This window comes from Pan paniscus, chromosome 5, assembly GCF_029289425.2.
Source record: "Pan paniscus chromosome 5, NHGRI_mPanPan1-v2.0_pri, whole genome shotgun sequence".
Classification (NCBI taxonomy): domain Eukaryota; kingdom Metazoa; phylum Chordata; class Mammalia; order Primates; family Hominidae; genus Pan; species Pan paniscus.
This window is the reverse complement of record NC_073254.2, coordinates 155,996,264-156,017,876: the sequence shown is the minus strand read 5'-3', so window position 1 is coordinate 156,017,876 and position 21,613 is coordinate 155,996,264. Positions and strand designations below refer to the sequence as shown.

General features: G+C 39.2%; 1 protein-coding gene across 2 annotated transcripts in view; it reads right to left on the bottom strand.

The window, feature by feature from the left end:
• PDE7B (phosphodiesterase 7B) overlaps nt 1–21,613 on the bottom strand; it is a 345,718-nt gene that overhangs the window by 148,490 nt on the left and 175,615 nt on the right. Inside the window, exon 1 of one of the 2 annotated variants that reach the window (XM_003827687.5) lies at nt 8,980–10,123. The exons of the other annotated variant lie outside the window; for it this stretch is intronic. Coding sequence (XP_003827735.1) covers nt 8,980–9,217 — 238 coding nt within the window. The 5' untranslated portion in view covers nt 9,218–10,123. Of the gene's footprint in view, nt 1–8,979; nt 10,124–21,613 lie in introns of those variants that run through there. 2 annotated transcript variants of the gene reach the window in all.

Below are 21,613 nucleotides of genomic sequence, written 5' to 3'. Positions count from 1 at the left end.
TGTCTATTTACATTCCCTCCCCATTTTCTTTCTAGGGGATAAGGGCCAAAGAAAGGAGGAGAAGAGCTCTCAGAATTTCCAATTAGCACATTTAAGCAGTGAAAATGTATCAGACCTGACCAGAATACAATACATTGTATGATTAGGACCACAATTCCAATTAGTGGCAGATACAAAACCTCAGCTCTCAATGTGAAAACCCACCAGAAAGGTGAGATTTGTACACATCTTTTTTCATGTATTACAGTCATTTGGTCAAACTTTTCAGTGTCAACATTTTGAGATGGTTGTGGAAATGTATGTGTTTATTTTAAGAGAGAGACAGAGAAAGAGTGGTAGTAGAGAGGGTAGAAGAATCAGGTCTAGCTGATGCTTCTAGTTACATGGGAATGTAACTCAGACAAATCATATTGAATACGCAATGCTCAAGGATAGGGCCTAGCACATAGTAACTTAACCAGTGTGTGATAGAGATAATGTTTTTTGATGTATGTCCGTGGGCCATTTTCTTTTCTTTTGCACTCTCTTATGCATATCCTCTGCTTCCACCCCTCTAGAGGCATACATGGAAGATCATTTGGAATATTATAGCAAGAATGAGAAGAAAAGAAGGGAGTTGATATTCATTGTTTGGCCTTCAGAGTAACAGGTTTTTGGGTTTTGTTTTGTGTGTGAGTTTGCAGAAGGACAATAATCTTAAGAGCTTGTCTTTGTGGAAAGATGAAAGGATTTTCTTTATTCTTTTATTAGATCCCTTTAATATATTAAGAGGTGGGTCTATAGATATGGGCACACTGAGGCTTCCTTCTGCTGGGAGGAAAGAGGATATGGCACAGGGTAAGGTCATGTCAAAGAGACAGTTGCAAAGTCTACTCCTGATACCCTGGGGAATTGCAGGGAAGCGTCACAGGCAGAGCCCAGTGGCACATGAACATGCCTTTGCTTCTCCCTCTGAGGTTGGCACCTCTCAGGTGTGTGCAGGAGAAACATTGGATAGGTACGTGGGAACCCAAGGCACATATTCACCCAGATGCCAACTTGGAGAGGAGCAAAGAGTGGCAAGGTGTTTATTCAAAAGAAGTAATCGAGAAGAGACTGACCACCATGGTGCTAATTAACAAGTTTAAATTTCCCTATTCCCCATCAGGGTGGGCTCAAGAGGATAATTTTCTTGGTTGAAGAAGAGACTCAGGCTACGTTTCATCACATATATGAGTGCGCAAATTTGAAATCTCTGTTACAAATGTTTTAAACAGTGACTGTTTCCTTCTCACTTCTGTATGTATTTTTTATTACATTTCTTATATTTGAATGTTTCTTTGTAGTGACCTTACCTGACTTCCTTTTCCTGGGTGCTCTAGGCCTGCCTGTCTGCCTGTCCCTTCTTCTTTTCTTTCTAAATTATTTTCTTCAGCAAACTATCGACTTCTTTGAATGAACGACTGTCACAGATCCTCTAAATGTACATGTCCTGCAGGTTTTCTGAAGTGTTTGTCACTTACGTTTATAGATTTATGTGAAATATTTGGGTGTCATCCAAAAAGATTTGGAGAAGGAAGCAAGAAAGACAATCTTTCTTTAGCTTTGGCTTTAATTCCAGAGGTTAAGAAACATTAAAATTCTAATTATTGCATGATATGTGTCTTATTACCCTTAGTTATTTAATTTTCCTTTTCGATACCTTTACGGAAGATTTACGTTCAGTCCCATCATAGCTCTAGCTCTGATTTTATTTTACAATTTTCTGCCTCCTGTACCTTTCAATTTCTACTACCACATTCATGCAACTGCGACTCGGTCTCTCTTGAAATTTGTCCTTCTTTTCTCTCTAGTGATTCTATTTTTCTGTAGTAAGCTTGGCCCCTTGGACCCAAGGCTTTCCACAACTAAATCCTGCTTTGTCTTTGTCAGCCATGCCTTCCAACTGCATACAAGGCTGACAAGTTTTCTCCTGTCACTCATGATGAGAATTGTGACCTACTCACTGGAGTACTCCCTCAGCATTTATGTTACAGCCGATGAAGTAACAAAATGCTCAGGACAGTGACTTGGTTTATAAGCTCTAAAATATATGTCCTGTGGATTTTTTAGGTAAGAAGAAGCGCTTAGAAGGGGCCTCTAATAATTTTATAATTTCAGGAAATTTAAGACAAGTTCAAAGATACAAAACTCATTTCTTGGGGTGGTCTTTTGGCATTTTAGAGATTGAAGTCAATTCCAAAGAGAAATGTATGGAAAGGCAGACAGGGATAAACAGGAAAATGAAGTATAAAGTTCACACTGTGTGTATATCAAGACTACAGCATTGCATTAAATCACAAATTCCGTGAGCTCTGCTTACTATTTCTGATATGATGAGATGTACCTAGTATGTATTATCAAGAGTACTGAAAATTAGAGAGTGGAAAAAATCAGATAGAAGACAGTACACAGTTTCAGTTACTTTCGTGAGTTAAAAAAAAAAAACGTGAAACTTTCGGGCTTTTCACAATAAAGCTACTAATTTTTTTTTTTTGGAATTGGTCTGATGCAAAAGTCAATGCTTTTCTGTCCAGTTGAACCAGCCTTGTTTAATTTTTTTTTAAAGGGAAAGAAAAGAAAAAAGAAACTGTTTGCAGAGAACGAGCAGAGATCTTGGGAATACCATCCTCCATTGACAGCCAGCCCCTCAAAAGCTCATTTGTAGGGCTGGGTAAACACACACCTTCTGCACTCTATTTTTGAAAGTATGTTCAGGAGTCTACAGACTGTTATCTGTAGAAGAAGCCACTTTTGAAATTTTGGTTTATGTAAAGTGTTCCAAAATGCATGAACAGAGTAATTATTTTAAAAGTCTATAAATGCATGCATTTGCTCTAAAATTTTGTAATTATCAGTAGATTACAAGTTCTCTATAGGAAGAGAGAGCTGTCTCATATTAGTTTTGCACTTATACCTTTTTTAATAGTTCTGAACTTCACTCTTGTGTATTCTTTTATTTTAAAAGCTATAATGACTAATCCTGATCTTCTGCTGGAATATGTTTAAATAGGATTCCATTAAAAACAAGAGCTAGAATTCATGTTTCTTGAGTAATCTGTCCCTAAAAAGATGTTCATTCATGCATCTGATGGCAATTTGTAAGCTATTTTATTCCTTCTGATAATTTTATTTTTTCACATATCAAAATGTATTGAGTGGCTGACATGCAACAGATCTTAGGGAAAACATGAAAAAAACAGAATGTTCTCCAGACTCTCAAAGAGCTGGAATCTAGAAGGAGAGGAAGAAATGTACACTAATTGTAACAAAATTAAGTGATTTGCCTGTTAAATAAATACAAAGAAAGTTCTGTGGAACTTCAGAAGAGAAAGGCATATTTTCCTTCAGTAATCTCAGGAGGGATTCATGAAGGGGCTAGCATACGAGCGGGATATTAAGTAAGGAATGGGATAAATTAGGGACATGGAGCAAAGTCATTTTAAGCATTGAGAACAACGAGCAGAAAACAAGTAGGATGCTGTGGGAGGTTTGTCTTGTCTGGGTGGAATATGAGTACTCAGAGGGCAATAATGACAAATAAGACTGGAAAAATGAGTTCGTGCCAGATGGAGAACTTTGAATGCAGGAGGAAAGAATTTGGACTTTCTCTGTAGACACTAGAGAATTATTAAAGGATTTTGAAGAAGGGTTGAGACATATCTTGATTTTTCTTTTAACACTGTTGATCTAAATCACAGAATAGAATGACAATGGATAGAGAGAGTTGAAGGCTATCACAAGATTATAGACAAAACAACATGAGATTTGACCAAGGGCCATGCAACTGAACAGAGAAAAGATAATGAATGAGAGAAGTTGTTGAGAAAAATAACACCAACACCAGTAATTATGAGAGTATACATTTACTGAGAGTGTGGTGGAACTTAGGTTCTATTCTAGGCACTTTTTTTTTTTTTGCTATTATGTCATTTAATCCCGACAACAACCTTAAGCAAAGGTGCTATTATTAATTCTCTTTTTACATAAGAAGAAACTGAGGCACCGAGAGGTGAAGTACCCACCCAGGGTCACACAGTTCAGTAATGGAGATGCAGAATTTAAAACTTTTAAGATCTCAACATTGCAACCACACTCTGGCACCCTTAGCCTCTCTTATGGACTTAGAACTAGTGGGAATTGGGGAGCTGGAGTTAGCAGTTTTGAACCTTTCATGAGTCATTCATGAAAATAAGTCAGGTGAAGGAGAAGGTTTAGTTCAAAGTGAGATGATGTACTCCAGTATTGACTCAATTTGCATTCACATTTAAGAGATGCATTAAATTATTAATGATTATTATCCAGCATCACTACAGAGTGAAAACAGGCTGCTAAAAGCAGTTTTAGAAAAATGTTATGAATTAATACTTATCTGCCATTGAGACTAATTGATTCCTTGCTCAAAGCAATTTGTCCTGCTTTGAATGAAATCATTAGAACCGATGAGTATTTGAAAGTGTGTATAAATTTTTACAAGTGTTTTTGAATTTTACCAGTTTTACAGCCAGTAGTTTGAGTTGACAGGTTTAAACTAACAAGTGCTTGTTTTCACACTGTAGTTGTAGACAGAGCTCTGATTCATAAATCCATAATTGTTCTTTCATTAAGCTTTTGATTCATCTCTGAGTCCCTGGTGCCTAGCACAGTGCCTGGTATACACTAAGCATCCCATAAATGCTTCTTGATTATAATGATCGAAATGTTCATTCTTCAACATATTTGATTTATATTGTGCTTGATACTTGAGACATTTTGAAATAGTAGTTTAAATGTTAATTTGAATTGTAGAGTACTGGAATCAGAGAATGGTTCTGGAGATTTTCTTCTCTGAAATAATTTGATATTCAGGTCTGAGCATAAAGAAAATTTCTGATTTTGTATTCTCCTTGAAAGGCAGGAGACGTTACAATGGCTATGGGGAAGATGGATTTCTTTCTTTGAGCGATTTGTGTGTATTTATATTTTCCTAGAACCAAAGCTTATTGAAATGGGAACGAGTTTAATAAATAAGTAAACTATAATGCAAAATTTAGCCCAGAGACACCGAAATGAAAGGTAAGTTTCCCAGTTGCAGAGTTTGCGGTTATTTGGTTGAATTCCAAAATCTAATTATTTATTCAACTAAGAACAAGTCCTGCTAAGGGATATCTAGTCTTAAACAGGTTGCTGACTAGAATTATAATTAGCATCATATTTGTCCTCACAGCATCTGAGAAGCTACTTAATTATTTTCTATCCTCATCCCTCTCCCCACTCCCCACATGGGTGCATGCTGTCACTGCAATGGTGTAAGCTGACTTTCTATTGATAATAGTTGGGGATCTTTCCCTGGATATTTGCAATACTTGAAGCTTGGATATAAGACTAAAGCCCACAGAATAAGTAGAAAATGTATACGAGACACAATCCTTTGACTTGTTCTGCATGGTAATACTATTTTTCTGGTTTGACCAAGGTTTATATCACATCATGAGTTCTCATTTTGCCCCATCTACATGTAATCAATAAAGCCATGTCTTGGTTTAAATTTAAATTTCTATTGCCCAGCATGTACCCTGACCACATGAGTTCTGTGGACCAGAGTTGGGCAATCGAAATGCTGGTCTGGTTCTGATACAGTTTCAATGTGTGATCCCGGATGCCTTATTGAGTCTCTCTGAACTATTTACCTCATCTCCAAAATACAGGGGTTAACTAGATAATTAGATAATCCTTTGTTTGCTTCATAAAGGGAAAAAGATGTATTAACACAATTAAATAATTGGGTACAGTTCAAAGAACAGAGTTGACACTTGGACCTCAAGCATGCTGATAACTTCCAGAGCCCCTTGCTAGGGTGAACAGTGCCTTGGCCAATGCCCAGCTTTGGGGGCACTCCCAGATGCATAGATCTAACATGTGAAGGTGACAAGCTCCTCTTCCTTCCTTCTATCATCTCCCATTCCCTCCTACAGTCTATTGCTTTGGACAGCCACCCAACAGTCGGCAGAGCATGCCAGTCTGAAGATGGTGGAAGACGTTTCTATGTATCACCTTCTCTCTGGCACTCCCCCACTTTCTCCAGGGGACTGTTCTTTCCATTCCATACTCCCAATTCAGCGTATTTCACCTTAAAATCTCTCACGAACACATATTTATGTTCCCATATTTTTTTTATTCTCTCCTTTTATTACCTTAGCCAAATCTCAGAACATTTTTCTACTTCACTTGTGAGAAACAAAGTTCCAGTCTTGTTGAAGAAGTGTGCGTAAAAATAATGATGCCCTTTGCTAAGGAAAAGAAACACTGGGACTTTTAAGGTTCCATTAAACACATTAAGAGCCAATGACACCATCTTTAAAGTCCTCTAAAGTAACTGTTGGTTTGATTCAGAATTTCTGCAATTTCATGGTTTAAAAAAAGTTAAATCAATTCATTATCACAAGCAGTCAAAATATACACAGAAAGTTATAACATTTAATTTTCCTGTTTTTAGTTACTAGCACAGCAAAAATATGTGTGCTATAAATGTAAAATGTTAAGTAACTACAGGTAAAGATAGCAAAGAGGAGGGAATAGATTACCACTGGGGGAGACAGGAGGCCGCTGGAGATCAGGAAAGGCATTTTAAAGAGAGAGATGCTTGACCTGGGCTTTGTTGTTTGAATAGAAAATTTTCAGTTGACTGAGCCAAGGAAGAAACATTTCAAGCATAAAGCAAGGCTCACCTGATGCATAGTCAGTTGCTTAAAAGGATTATGAAAGTATAAATTGAGGAGACTGAGGCAAGGATGAAATGACAGAGAGAGAGAGCGAGAGAGCACCATGTGTCTTGCTGTTTTTTGAAGAGCTGTCTATCATAAACCTCTGCCTCTGTGCAGGAACTGAAAACAGCTTAAATCACCACTTTCTAAAAACAAACAAAAAAATGCCAGAAGTTTTGAAATAGTCTGTAAGTGTTCCTGAGGGCCCCATTGTTGTGCTGCTGTGGTGAAAATGATGCAGCTGAAGACACCTGATGCTCAGAGGAAATGCAGCATCAGGGATAGGATGAGTAAGGAAGAAGGTAAGAGACAGTTTGGAAAGTGAAGCCACTCATCTTTGGGGTTGCATCCTATGACCTGCTGCTGCATAGATGGATGATGATGAAAAGGTTTTATGCCCATTCCAGTAAGGATGAGCCCTCATCTCCCTGAGAGTGAGGAGGCACAGGAGGAAGGACAGGAGGCAAACACACATCCTTTGGAAAGGTGTTATAAAGCCTGTCTCCACACAGGCAGGCAACCTCAACAGCAGACCAGGGTGCAGCTTCCCTGGGAATCCAAGTGGCTTCAGAGACAGTTTCCACTGAATGTGAGGCAGTGGTAGAGAGGTATAGTAAGACTCAACAAGCTCTGCTTCATCATGTCCAGAAAAGTATGCCTTTTAAGTAATAAGAAGCTACAGGAGTTCTGCTCTTTCTCCAGAGTATAGCTTTTTCAGGAATTAGATGCTCACTAATAGAGAATATAAATAATAATGTACACCTATCTCCACAGACATGCTAACAACTATTGAATTAGATAGTTTTATCAAAGGGTGCAGTTTGTAATATGAATTTTAATCATTTAATTGACTGAAACAAACCTAAAGTGCTAAGAGTTGAAGTGTCAGAGTAAAATTTTCTGCCCAGGTGGGTTTTTCCATTTTTCTTACCCTACTCACATGCAACACTGGTTTAGCGTTACCTCATTTCATCTGACCAAGACCCATCTCCCTGGGCATCCTTCTCCCAATTGCCACATAAACCTCAGTTTTATTCGTTTCCCTCACTTTCCTATGTACTCAAGGACTCATTGTTTACTGGAGACCAACCCTGTTTTTTTCTCCCTTTTAAATCTTTTCTTTTCCCAGAGTATTAACTTCTTAATAATATTCTTTACAGATTATTAAGTCATAACTTAAAAAAAGTTCCTGGCATAAATCATTAAAATCAAAACTAGCCAGATTTTTATTTCCTACTCTGTTTCCACGAGAAAGGGAGAGGTAATTTTTGATGTATCTTTTCCATCTACCCCATCCCTCACCGCCAATGGCACGCCAGGATTCCACTGCATAGGGCTAGCCAAGACTTCAGATGCATAAACACACACTCATATTCTTTCTTCTGAAGTGAACCCACCACTTTCCAAATATCTAGCAACATATTCCTCAAAGAAAGAGAGTGCCCTGTAGTCAGCTGTGGCTTTCTTAGTTTACGAAGCCCCTTGGGATCCTTCCCAGGCATGCTGGGTGTCTTGGTGGTGGTTGTATCCACTGTCAGAAACACAGTAAAGTTCTCCACAACCGTCCCAAACACAGCACATTCTTATGACAAGACAAAGTCCCTGGGAATCATTATTTCCACATTTGTGAATGAGTTGATATCAATAAAGGTGTTTATATTGCTGACATTTGCCAAAGGGGAAACCAAGTCAAGAAAGTTTACCAACTTGCCCAGGATATAAAAAGCTTGCATGCCAAACTCAGTGCTGGGAACATAATACATGCTGTAAATGGCATAGTTAAAAATTGGAAAATGTATTTTACTTTATAGAAAGAATGATAAAAAGCCACCCAAGGAGAATATTCTCCTAGGGATATCTCTAACTTGTTGACAAGAAATGTTAGAGTCAGGATGGCCATTAAAGAGCATCCAATTCCACCCCCTCCTTGGTGGGGACTGAAACTCAGGAAATTTGGCTTGTGCAAGCCCAAAGGGCAAGCATTTGTCAAGCTGAGTCCGGGACCCAGGTTTCTTGATTTCCAGTCAAATGCTCATCCTACTAAATCACTCTTAATTTCAAGATGCATTTCTATCATACAGCAGACATTTGGAAGTCACAGCCCTCGGACCTGATGCTACACAGTTCATTTTCCTCCCTATGGCTTGGACCCTCCAAAGAAAGGGAGTTAGTTATCAGACTTGGTCCTGTGACCTATTACACCCCATGGTCAATTTACCTGGAAAGCTGCGGAGAGCATCTTCATTGTCCAGAATGCCTCTCTGTTTGGTCGCCTGCAGCTCACTTTTGGATTTCCAAACCAGCTTTACCATCCTGATCATCTCTGGCAAGTCCCAGGGCAGCGGCCCCTGCTGGCACCCCGGCCGGCTTCCCGGGGAGGAGGGCAGCACACCTTCTGGGCCTGTCCACCTCCTGCCTAGCTCTGCTGGGTGGAAATAGCGCTCTAGCACAGGCATTCTGTCTTGTGCCCCAGAAGAGGAGGTAGTGGTGGTGGTGGTGCTGCTGCTGCTGCTGCTGTTGCTGCTGCTGCTGTTTCTGCTTCTGCTGCTGCTGCTGCTGCTGCTACCACAGGAGAAATTCTTCCCAGGCAGGGAAAAGCGAACCCCCGTAAGATCCTCTCCAGCTTCGGAAAGACAAGCCTCCTCCAGCCTGGCACAACCTCCCTGTCTCTTCAGGCCCTCCACAAACACTGCCGACGAGAGCGATTCACTTCCCTAGGTTTCTCACTGGTGAGAAACTGTTACTGTACTCCTTCCTTAGAGATAGAATGCATTTTTTTTCCCCTCCTCTCTCTGGCACTGAGTTCACAGCACTTAATTAATCCCAGGCTACAGCTGGAACGACAGCAGGGAGAAAAAAAAAGCCATCGAGGTTCTAGCATTTGCTTTTCCTCTTCTTTCTTCTGATTTATTTGTTCTCAGTTCTCTTTTGGTGCTTGTCAAAGTTTGTTGACTCTTAGCTCTTTGTCGGCTTAGCTCTTAAGGACTTCAGGCAAAGAAGTGGGGCTTCCCCTTTGCTAACCTCACAGAGGGGTTCCCCCCTTGCTGGAGGCCAGTTATCTGGAGGTGTCAGGTGAGGAGTCACCCCTGTGGTACAGGCTCAGGCCTGCAAGCCCCAAGGAGTTCTCAAAAAAACAGAGGAAGCTGAGAGTCTGCAGAGCCAATCTGCAGCTGCTTCTCTCTGGAGGGCCTGATGGGGGTTGGGGGGCACCTTGCCCAGTCACCAAGACCAGTGCTGGGATGGGCTTGGTTGATCCTCAGTGCCTCAGTTTGATCACTCTCGCTCCTTCTCCACATCCCTCCCCCTTGTGTCATTTGGTTCTCAGCAAACCTATCTGGGTTATGACCTATTAGTCAAATCCCTTCATAACCTCAGCTGCCCTTCAGCTGGAAGGGAAATAACATTGAATCACATTCCACAGTTAACTCCGAAAGATGCGAATTCGGGAAGCATCAAGATCCTCATGCATATGGGCAGTGGCCTGCATAGCCTGGATATGTGGCTCAGGCTCGTTCAAAACCCATTTTCAAAGGAACAAGCATTTTAAAGGATGTTCACAGGGGACATAAATGGCAGTGAAAGAAAGAAAAGAATGTTAACAATTCACCTTCTGGAGGGAGAGCACTGTTGACTTATTATGTGGGCCACTGACTACTGTGTCCCCGACCTGAGAGTGGTTGAATCGAGGGCAACCTCAACTGTGGGCCATGCTTCTTGTTCCTAGTCTCAGAGATGGAGGCGCTAACCCTGAAAGTAAAAACCAATTCAACAAAAGGCGATGCCCCCTGTAGCTTATGTGAAAGGCCTTGGACAGAAACGAAAGTAGGGTAGTATTGTATTTGGCACTTTTGCCAGCAAATTGGGTTTGTAGGAACAATTTGAACTTGTACATTCAAGTGAATAGCCCCTGTTTTCTTGGAGAACATTGTAACAATCCCATCTTCCTCTCTTCACGTCTCCACATTGCAAAGTGCTTTATTTTGCTTGGCATGCCATTTTGCTGGTGTATAATCTGTTGCTTCTGCTCTACATTCCTTTCAAGGCTGGTTTATCACACAATTATTTGATATTTCTTCATGGGAGAGAGGAGGAAACTTGGGGAAGAGGAGAAAGATCGTTGTAGAGTGTGTTTTATTTTCATTACTCCCACCTCATTTCTTTTTAAAGTTGAAACCAGCAAAGACAACTGTAATTTTATTGTTGTTTTATTATTTCTCTAAATCCATGGTTAATAAGTTTAGTTTTCCATACTGGATTAAGTGAATTTTCTTTTTTCTGGATGGAAAAGCATACTGGCAAACCTACTCTCTTTCCTAACAGGTGAAGAAGGGTCAAGAGGGTATAAAACAATAATAAAGACATTGAAGACACTGCTTTTGGTGAATTTTGTTATTAAAATATTGATCTAGCAGCTCTTTCTATAACAACCAGATATACATACAACACAATTAGGGAATAATCAGTGGTCTACTTGATTAGAAAGATGTGCCCTTCCTTATTCCCTCTCTGATAAGAGATGAAAGGATTTCACCATCAGTTCAACACTTCCACCACTTTGACAGCCCGTCCAGTCCTTATCTTACCCTTCCATCAGGCTGGGGGCATCAAGACTCTCTAGGATTGAGATGATTTTATTTAATAATCACATGTAGACTGTTTGCTTTATTATCATATTTCCTGAATAATGTCTTAAACTCACTCCTCAGTCACAAACTTCCTTGACATAACAACTGAAGAGTTTCCTAAGTGTTTGACTATTTTTATTTTTGTTCAGTTATTTTGCAATAGTACTTAGCATCAGGATATCCTGACCCTTGGAACAAAGGGGTTAAGAACAAAGAAAACAAATATGTGATATAATATATCACATACACTAATGTACTAAGAACACAACACTTCATTGTTCATTTCTTCAAGAATGACTTTTTAAAAAAATCCAAGGATATACATTTCCATTGTATCCTGTGTACTATTTTACCTAGTTCCTTGTAAAAATATCTTAGAGAAATTACAAAATGTTGGATCACTGAGCACGAATACTTCCTAGTGGAGATGAGTCAGGGCCAAGCAATCACCATTTCACATTTTCATTCCCAAGGAGGAACCTACTTCATCTGAAGGTTTGAAAACTGGAAATATTTGCACAATTTAAAAAAAGTTCCCCCAATATGGGATTATTTTCATCCTGGAGTATAAGGGCAAAAATACCACAAGAAAGGTCATTCTCATGGTATTTCTGGCTCACATAGAAACAGGAAGTACAGGAAATCTTGCGAGAAAGCTTGGCTCGGAAATTTTTGGCTCAACTGCAGGTTCAAGAGATTGGGACAAACTGATGCGAGGCTAGTACTTGCTGGACTAAAACCTCTCTACCATGTGAATTATCTGAAAGGTGGTTTTGGTACATTTCGTAGCTAATATCTCATAGGCTGAGATCTCTTTTGTTTTTTAGATAGTTACTTTAGAAGAACATGCCTGTAAACCTATAATTTTCACTACTCAGTGGACATCATTCATCTTGATATGGTATCTGCAGCCAGAAGTTTGGATCACTGAGGGTGGGGAAAGGGTGGGGTTGTTATGTGATCAAAGGAATCATGGAACAGAGAAGACCCATCTAGGTAACTTGTGAGGATTCTTACACATGTTAATATCAGTAATTAATGGGTTGCAGACAGGACATTTTAAGATAGATTTTCAAAATAACCAAGTTCTTTTTCAGGCATTGTGAATCAACCCAAAATAATGGGAACTAACAAAGTCAAAACAGCTTGTTCCAATGGACAATGGACACCTAATTGTATCAAAAAGACTTTGCTGTTCCTGGAAGTACTGCTACTTGTTGAGGGTGTGACGGCTTCATGGCTTCGAGGTTACTTTGAGGAGCTGGGGTGCTGGCTGTGCGGGCCCTGAGGGCCCAGGGTCCCTGAGGGGTGGTTGAAGTGCACTCCAATGCATCTGGAGGTGATGTTCTTACTGACAATGAGCAGGTGACTGGGTTGGAGAGGGATATCATGATGGCTGCACGGAAGGGACTGGACCCATATAATATACTACCCCCAAAGGCAGCTTCAGGTACCAAAGAGGACCTTAATTTAGCCCCCCTCCTTCACCAGCAGTGGGCAGCATCTGTGAAGAGAATAGTGCCATCATCTGGTTTTGGCTGGACAAAGGTGAGCCCCGGTGATGCCCTGACTGGAAACTATTACAAGCTGCCCCACCAGTGGGCCCACTGAGCCCCTGCACTAAGTTACTCAAAATGTGCTAAAAAGTTTCTTCTTTTCGATAAAAACTAGCCATTGCATTGGCTCCTTCTTCCAAAAACTAAAAATAAAAAGACTTTGCTTTGTGGTTGGAGCTATAAAAGAATGGATAACCCCGATACTAAAGTATACAACCAAGAAAAGTGTCAAATATATAGTTGATTTAGAACCTGGATTATGTTGAAGAATTTTTGGTGTTCTGAGGGCTATGTAAAAATCTTGTAGACTATGGGTGCTCCAGTCACTAGGCAGATAAGCATTTATTATACATGATTTGTAAAATAAGGCATTTATAATGTTAAATATTTCTAACAATTCTAGAGAATGTACCTTTCAAAAAAATGGAAACTTAGAAACATATATCCCTTGTCATTTTCTTTCACTTTGAATCTATTAATAGATTCTTACAAAACAAAAAGTTTAATAAAAATTTTCTCACTCAGATATTTTGGAATTGTTTTATACCCTTATTGACCCTTATCTGTGGCCTATCTTTTAGAAAAAAATGCAAACTATGGAGGGAGTTTATTTATTTTGTCCTGAACTTTCCTCTCCATCAGTTCAAGTATGGATGTGTAAACACACACACACACATGCACACACACGACCACTCTGCTTTTACAAATGCAATTCAAAAAAAAAAATTCAAAATGAGCAGGGAAGTAAAAACAGGTCTTTCAACTTGGTTCTATACAGTCTAAGTAGAAGAACTGCAAACAATTTAGGAGACATAGAAATGTGATAACTCTGGCCTTAGCTAATCTCAAGAAATAATGCCAGCAAGTAGGAAAAACGACTTAGTCTACAGACCGACCCTACAAGGCAGCACATATTTCCATTGTCATGGGGAAAGGGAGAAAGCATGTGGGGAGAGATGAGGAAAGACAGGTGGGGTGAAGTAGGAGGAGTGTCTAAAGCATACCCAATCATTCTCTTGTTCACTCTGCAAATGAATATTAACTGTGGGAGCAACAGCAGAAGGGAAGACCTTCTGTGCTAGCCTTTGGGTCCTTTTTCAGGTACTGGGGACCTGCCCGGCCTCTTGTGCCTTAATTCTGGTTTTCAGTGTGAGTGACCTCTCCCTCCTTTACTTATTCATTTATTTTTGTATGTTTTAAGAGAGAAACTAGGATTTCAGCTAACATCACACTCTATCCTGTTAGCTGTTAAAGATCTTAACTAATGCTAAGTTTACTGTCTCTGTGAATTTTCCAACAAAAATGGGTCCAGTGAGACAAAAGGTTGAGAACAACATGGCAGGAAGACTTGATTTTCTCTACTCAGCTCCTGCCTGCTGATGAATACAGCCTCTTATTCTGTCCCACTACTGAACATCTGATACTTCGGTGTGTGCCCCTGGCACCCTCTGACTATAGCCTTTCTAGGATTTCAGGACTTATTTCTGATTGTGAAAGATCACAGTGGTGGTAGAGTACACTTTTCAGAATTTCACATTCCAGTCTGTCAACTTCTTAGAAAACAGCTACAACAAGGAAATCTCTAAAGTCACTCTCTAAGACTACTTATCTGAGAGTTACAAAAACTGGGTTTTGATCTATACTCACCACTGAGCTTTGCCCCAAATTTGGGGCCTTATCTATAAATGGGTATGATGGCAACAAACATTTTATCCATCACACTGGGATCTTGAAAGGATTAAATAAGACTAGAATGTCAGTTATTTTTAAACTGTAATGTGCTATAAAAATTTAATATTGTTATTTTTAAGCTATATGATATCACAGTTGACAAGTTCATTAAACACAAATTTTGGCTATCCTTCCCTGGGATCTGTTAGAAAGCTGGAAAGTCAAGCCCTTCAACCCTTGAAGTAGGTCTCACTTCGGAAATTTGGGTTCCCCAGCGAGAATGCAGGAGTAAAGGAAATCAAAGGCAGGGCTGTTGGATATAGGGTACTGGGGAGTGACCTGTGGCAGAAGACAGTAAGAGATTTGATGGTAGCAAGGTTCTTAAGGTAGGCCTGGTGAAAGTATGAATGAGAATAGACAGATACAGAACAATGTATGTGGCTCATAAGATAAATATTCTTTGTAAGTGCATTTTGGAGGGATAAAAGCCCAGGAATCATGTCTAGGGTCTCATCCTGCATGATCTTTACCATGTATTATTTAGTGCTCTAGTTAATGCTGTATAGGTTCTCTTAACAGGGAATTTTGTTTTTAGTCCAAAGTGACTAAACACAAAATGTGTTTGATGTTCATGAGCTGTGCAGCTTTGTGTCATATGCTGTGGTAGTGAACATGTGTCTTCAGGCCCCCTACTGGCCTCATTTCCCTAGACAAACTGATGAGGGCCTCAATGTTTTGTTTGGAGTCTTTATTTCTCAAACATTTTTATAACTTTGATTGCTCCTAACTGATCTCTGTTTAATTTGTAAGTGTGCTTAAAAGAAATGTAGTGTGCAGAATCAAATGTGATGTTTAAAAAGTGGCCTGTACAAAGTCTGAAATATGTTAATTTTTTTTAAATAAGTGAGATGCATAAATTTTGAACGCTCCCAAGAATTTGACCAGGTTAAGAAGATCTCAGGGAGACTGGAGGAGAGATTATCCAGACATAGTCAAAAAACTGCTGGAAAATGCCTGAGTGAGGGTTCTTTCCTCTTAATCTAATAAAAATAAACTAGACCACTAATAAGATATAGAAAGATTTTTTATATAAATGACATAACAAAAGGAAAGTGAGAAAATGATGAGGAATCAAGCCTTCTAACAAGATTTCTTTTTGTCCTTGACATTCATTTAGGTTCATATTTATGTAGTTCAAAGTCAATTTGGAAGAAGGAAATTTCAACTGTTCCACATGTATTGTGTGTGATCCTGCTGCCTCTTTCACTTAATTTTTATTTCCCCTCTTTCACTTATTACCTCCTGGTAATTATGAATTACATAGAACGGCTATGCCAAATGGTATCTCCTAGAGGCTATTCTAGATCAAGGCTTCTCAAATATTAATGTGCATTTGAATAACCTGGGGATCCCATTAAAATGCAGATTTCTGATTCCAGAAGTCTGGCCGGGACCTGAGACTCTGCATTTTTAACAGGTTTCCTGGGGATGTCAAGGTTGTTGGTCGTGACCACACCCTGAATAGCAAGGCTAGAGTATAACCATGTGGCAAGGATTTTATGCCTGTTCCGTATTAGTTATTTATGAAAGAAAATGCAGCAACCATCCCAGTCTTTCCAGATACACCTATTAGGACTTCTAAAAACAATCATGCTGGCGCAGGCCAAATACTCTCAATGGAAAGAAGCAACCAGAACTGCTATGTAAGAACAAAGGCTGTATACGGGGACATTGAACCATAGCTTGTCAATTTTGTTTTATTCTTTTTTTCCCCTTATGGGTTAACTTTAAAGATAAGGTTGACTATCAACTATAAGCCCATGCAATAAATATATGTGATGGAATCTTAAAGAATTTCATAAACAAATACTATTTTTGACAGTCTTTTCTCATCAAATGTCAAATGCAATTTAGTTAGGCCAGTTTCTCCATGACTCCTTCTTTCCAGCATTTTGTTGCACCCCTCCTGCTATTTTCAGAATGGTTGGAATACAGGCAAGGCTCTGAGTCTTTGATCTCCATCATCAGGGATACTTTCAGCAAGACCTGCTCTTTCATTTGGTTTATTAAAGATTTATGTAAAGTAGTCTTTCCATGAAGCCTGGTAATCTTTCCCACTGTGATATTCCAGGCATGAGTGAATGGTGACCAGATGATTCCTCAAAGAAATAAAGATGGAAAAAAAAGGAAGCAGGCATTCATGGTGCTGTAGCCAGTGGCTAATGGTGCTGCTGATTCAGAGAAATCTACAGCAACGTCAGTCTCAGCGAAACACACACACACAACACATGCACACACACACATGCACACACAGCACAAAAGTTGAATCAAGTGAACTTTGCAATAAGCTGCATTCTTTAACAGGTTTCACCTGGAATTCATGCACCCTAGGCACAGTATTCATGGGAAAATGATGCCAGAAGCAAGAGACATGTGAAATCAGCTGGAAGACCAGGGTAACTAAGAGCATGGGTTTAGAACATTACCAGATTTCTACGATTAAAAATTTGTACAGTTAACTAAACAAGAACGCTTAGAATAAATGAAAGCATCTGCTGGTAATTGGAAACACAGTTCACTGTATTATTTTTTCCATTGTCTTTCCTGATTCTTTCTAAGGCTAAGTGCTTTGCCATGGTTATGAACACCAATATTTCCTGATATATATAATCCAGGGGAGTAACTAAATAATGAGAAAGTTGGAAGATATTGCATTAAAAACTAGTATACAGAGTGTTTTATTATTTCTGGTAATTTTAGGAGTTGTTTTCCCCAGTAATGGCAGGAGAATTTAGAGTGAAAATTAAAGGGGTGGCCATTTAACATGTAGTATGTATACAACACATTCTTTGCATGGTACAGTACAGGGATTCCTACTGGACCCTTTTTGTTTGATATGCAGTGTTGCTAGAAGAATTATTGCACCGCAATCAAGGGAAAAAAGCCCAGCACACTAGAATATTTGACAACTTTGACCTGTGTCTAAGATCTTTACTATCAAAAGATTCTCTAAGAATTTCACTTTGGTAATTTTTTTTCATCCCACATTGAAATTTTAACTACATTTTTCTCCTTCTATTTTGAAAATTACTTTAAAATGATTGCATATCTTTCTCTTTATAGGATATGGATACTAACTGATCCTGCTCTATTTGCTTATTTGGACCTCTGGGTCTATCTACTCTTTGTCCTCCGTGATCTTCCTGGACCTATTTTGTGGTCTGCTGATAAGATTTCTTGTATTCTGTGTTTTCTGAGACATCTTTGCATTTGACGTTAACATTCTTTTGTCCACTTAGGTGCAAGGTAACATACATCTGTCTTTGACTTGCATATGTTCATATACCTTGCAGATTTTATGTTTGTGCGTCTCAATTAGAATATCAAGGGTCAACTTCAAGCCACAGATAACTGGGCTTTTAATAAATGCCTTTTAAATGCTGTTATTACTTTTTTTTCCTGCTTTCATACTTTGAGGAGGCAATTGATGAGGCTACTATTAAATTGTGTTTTTCAAGTCTCTCGTTAATCATTGAAAACTTCAGTTAAGTCTTATTTACCTTTAAAAGTTATGATATTCTGGATTGAACATAATTTATAATCATGTCATTTTCAAACATGTAACATGAAAAGTAATGGCAATATTAATACTAATTTGATGCAAAGATAATTATTACTTATAAAAATAGTTCAAATCCCTTTCTTGGGCATTCAGCACTTTCAAAAATAGGCTCCCACTCACCTAGTCCTGTAAACACATTCAAATTTACATTGAATATGCAAAATTTCTGTGGAAGTCATATTGTTGCACAAACATGTCAGATGCATCTGACATTATGTATAGTAGGCAGAATAATGGCCTTCCAAAGGTGCCCACATCCTAGTCCTCGGAACCTGTGAATATGTTAGGTTACATGGCAAAGGAGATTAAGGTAGTAGATGAAGTTAAGGTTGCTAATCAGCCATCATTAAAATACAGAGAATATCTGGATTATCTGGATGAGACCAAAATAATTTCACAAGTGTCCTTACATGTGGAAGAGGGAGGCAGAAGAGTCAGCGTCAGAGTGATGTGATGTGAGAAAGATTCAGCTAGCTGGTCATTGGTGACTTTGAAGATGGAAAGGGGCCTTGGGCCAAGGAATGGGAGGAGACTCTCAAAGATAAAAAAGGCAGGAAAACAGATTATCCCTTAGAGCCTCCAGAAAGAAATACAGACCTGTAGACACCTTGACTTTACCTCCAGAACTGTAAGATAATGAATTTGTGTTGTTTTAAGCCCCTAAATTTGTGGTGATTTGTTATAACAGCAATAGGAAACGAATATATTATGTTACTGCTCACGTGGTCCTTCTTCTTGGGAAAGATTTTTCCACTTCTCTAATCCAAATAAAATTCCATGTTTTTTCATGAAGTCTTTGTGCCCCACCTTAAAGCTGACTCTTCTATTTAAACAAAGCAGGACCTCTTATCCATTTTGGTCATCTGGGACGTAACTTCACTTACGTCACTACTTGCCTTTGATGCTCTGGCCTGTCTTTATTTTGGATTGCAGAGGCTGTTGAACCATACTTCTTAACTTAACATCTCAGTGCTGCGCCCTTAATTCATTCATTAATTCATTTAACATGCATTTATTGAGTGGTGAATTGTGCCTGCCCTATGCTAAGTGCTTGATATACAAAAACATGCTCCCTTCTCTTAAAATTGTTTACAAGTTTGGTGGAGAAACAGACACATATACAACTAACTATAAAGCATGGCGAACTATAGTGCTGTAATATAAATATAGATGCAATAGATCCAAATTAGTTTTTGTTATTAAAAATGACAGGCTGGGTGTGGTGGCTCACACTTGTAATCCCAGCACTTTGGGAGGCTGAGGCAGCTGGATCACCTGAGGTCAGGAGTTCAAGACCAGCCTGGGTAACATGGTGAAACCCCATCTCTACTAAAAATATAAAAATTAGCCGGGCATGGTGGTGCGTGCCTGCAGTCCCATCTACTCAGGAGGCTGAGGCAGGAGAATTGCTTGAACCCGGGAGGTGGAGGTTGCAGTGAGCCAAGATAGCACCACTGTACTCCAGCCTGGGCGACAGAGCAAGACTCTGTCTCAAAATAAATAAATAAATAAACATTAAAAAATGATAACCAATTTTTTTCATTCTTTTTTTATGTCTTGACAACTAAAACAATGTCTTAGAAATTTTTACTTCACACTTTAAAAAATAGAAATTATATAGTATAGAATTTGTTCATAGCTAGGAAAACATGGGTGGTTAATTATGTTTTTGCTGTTTATTTTTTATTTGATAGAATTTTTAAAGGCTTAGCTCTAATGATTGTCAGACTTCAAGAACATTCTTACTACTTTCCTCAGGTGAGTTGTTACTGTGTTCCTAGCAAACTGGGAGCTTAAGAAAAGTGTTCTATTACCACAAAGCAAAGAAAGAGGAATCACATAATGTGAGAGTTTAAAGGGACTTCAGAGATAGACTATTTCCATTAGATCACATCTTAAGTTAGCTTGGGCTGCTATAACAAAGTGCCATAGACTGGATGGCTTCGACAACAGAAGTTCATTTCTCACAGTTCCAGAGGCTGGGAAGTTTGAGGTTGGGGCACCAGCATGGTCAGATTCTGGTGAGGGCCCTCTTCCTAGCTACCAGGTGGTTGCCTTCCTGCTGTATCCTCACATGGTGGGGAGAGGGAGAGAAAGCAAGCTCTCTGGTGTCTCTTTCTATAAAGGTGCTAATCCAATTACGAAGGCTCTACCATTATATCCATATTAGTTCCGATAGGTCCCACCTCCAAATACCATCACATTGGGAGTTAGGGTATCAACACATATGAATTTTGAAGGGACACATTCAGTGAATAGTAGATTATTTTCTAATTTTGCTAATAATGAAGGATGATCCAGAAAACAGAAGCTTCAGATTCCCACAGACCTGAGCCCAAGCACTTCCTTTGAATGCTTATGTACCAGATACAGCACTAAGCATTTCATATGCAATTCCTTATTGAATCCTGACAAGAATCCCCCAAAAGGTAGGCATTATCATGATCTCCTATGAAAGTAATTTGTTCAGGGTGCAGATACTATCAGGCTTTAGAAGGGTGATAAGCACACCTTCTTAGCACTCTGCTGTACTGCCTGTGTGGTTGGGATGTTGTATAAAGCAGTAGAAACTCTGCTTGATTTACAGCTTATCATCATATCTGGCTGCTAAACATTGAAGTCCGATGAATTGAAGAAAAGGAAGAATAATTACCACACCCCAGCACCTTTTTCTATAGCTGTTCTTCATGGCAGGATTACATCTCATATTTCTCAAGCCAAAGTCACATCTTCACTGCCACCAGGGTCATGACTGTGACCAGCAGGGTGGATTTTAGATCTTTGCCACAACCTTTATCAAAAAAAGTGCTGAAAAAAGTCTTCATCTCTCATCGTGACCAGAGAGGAAGAACATGTTGCACGTGGTTCACATGAACATTTTAAAAAATTAAATGAACATCTGATCTCCCTTCAGTAATGGGGTGGTTTCTTCAAATCAGATGCTAAGCCACTAAGGTGACTTTATTTCTTACGAAAAGGGGCTAGCAATGGAGGGTTATCAGAGTAGTCTTTACCTTGTTATGTAAACAAAATTGCAGCAGCAACTCCGCTGTCTCTGACCTCGATTCTTGGGTCTGAAGAACTAGAGAATGATGATGTGACATTGGTGAATGGAGCTCACAGATCTACCCAAGACATTGGACAGCTATTTTCCTTTTGGAGCCATTTAGCAAGGCTGCTTACAATATCACAGTGCCAGCTGCATCTGTGCTTTCTAAACAGCTTGGCCAGAAATGGAAAAGAAAAAAAAAAGAGCTTTAAATGTTTCCGAGTGTTGAGGAAATGACTTGGGTCACTTTCTGCATGGACAACAGATATTCAAGTCTGGCCCTAGGCTGATTTCTGTCCTGGGGTAGTAGATGCAGAGATGAAGCTGAC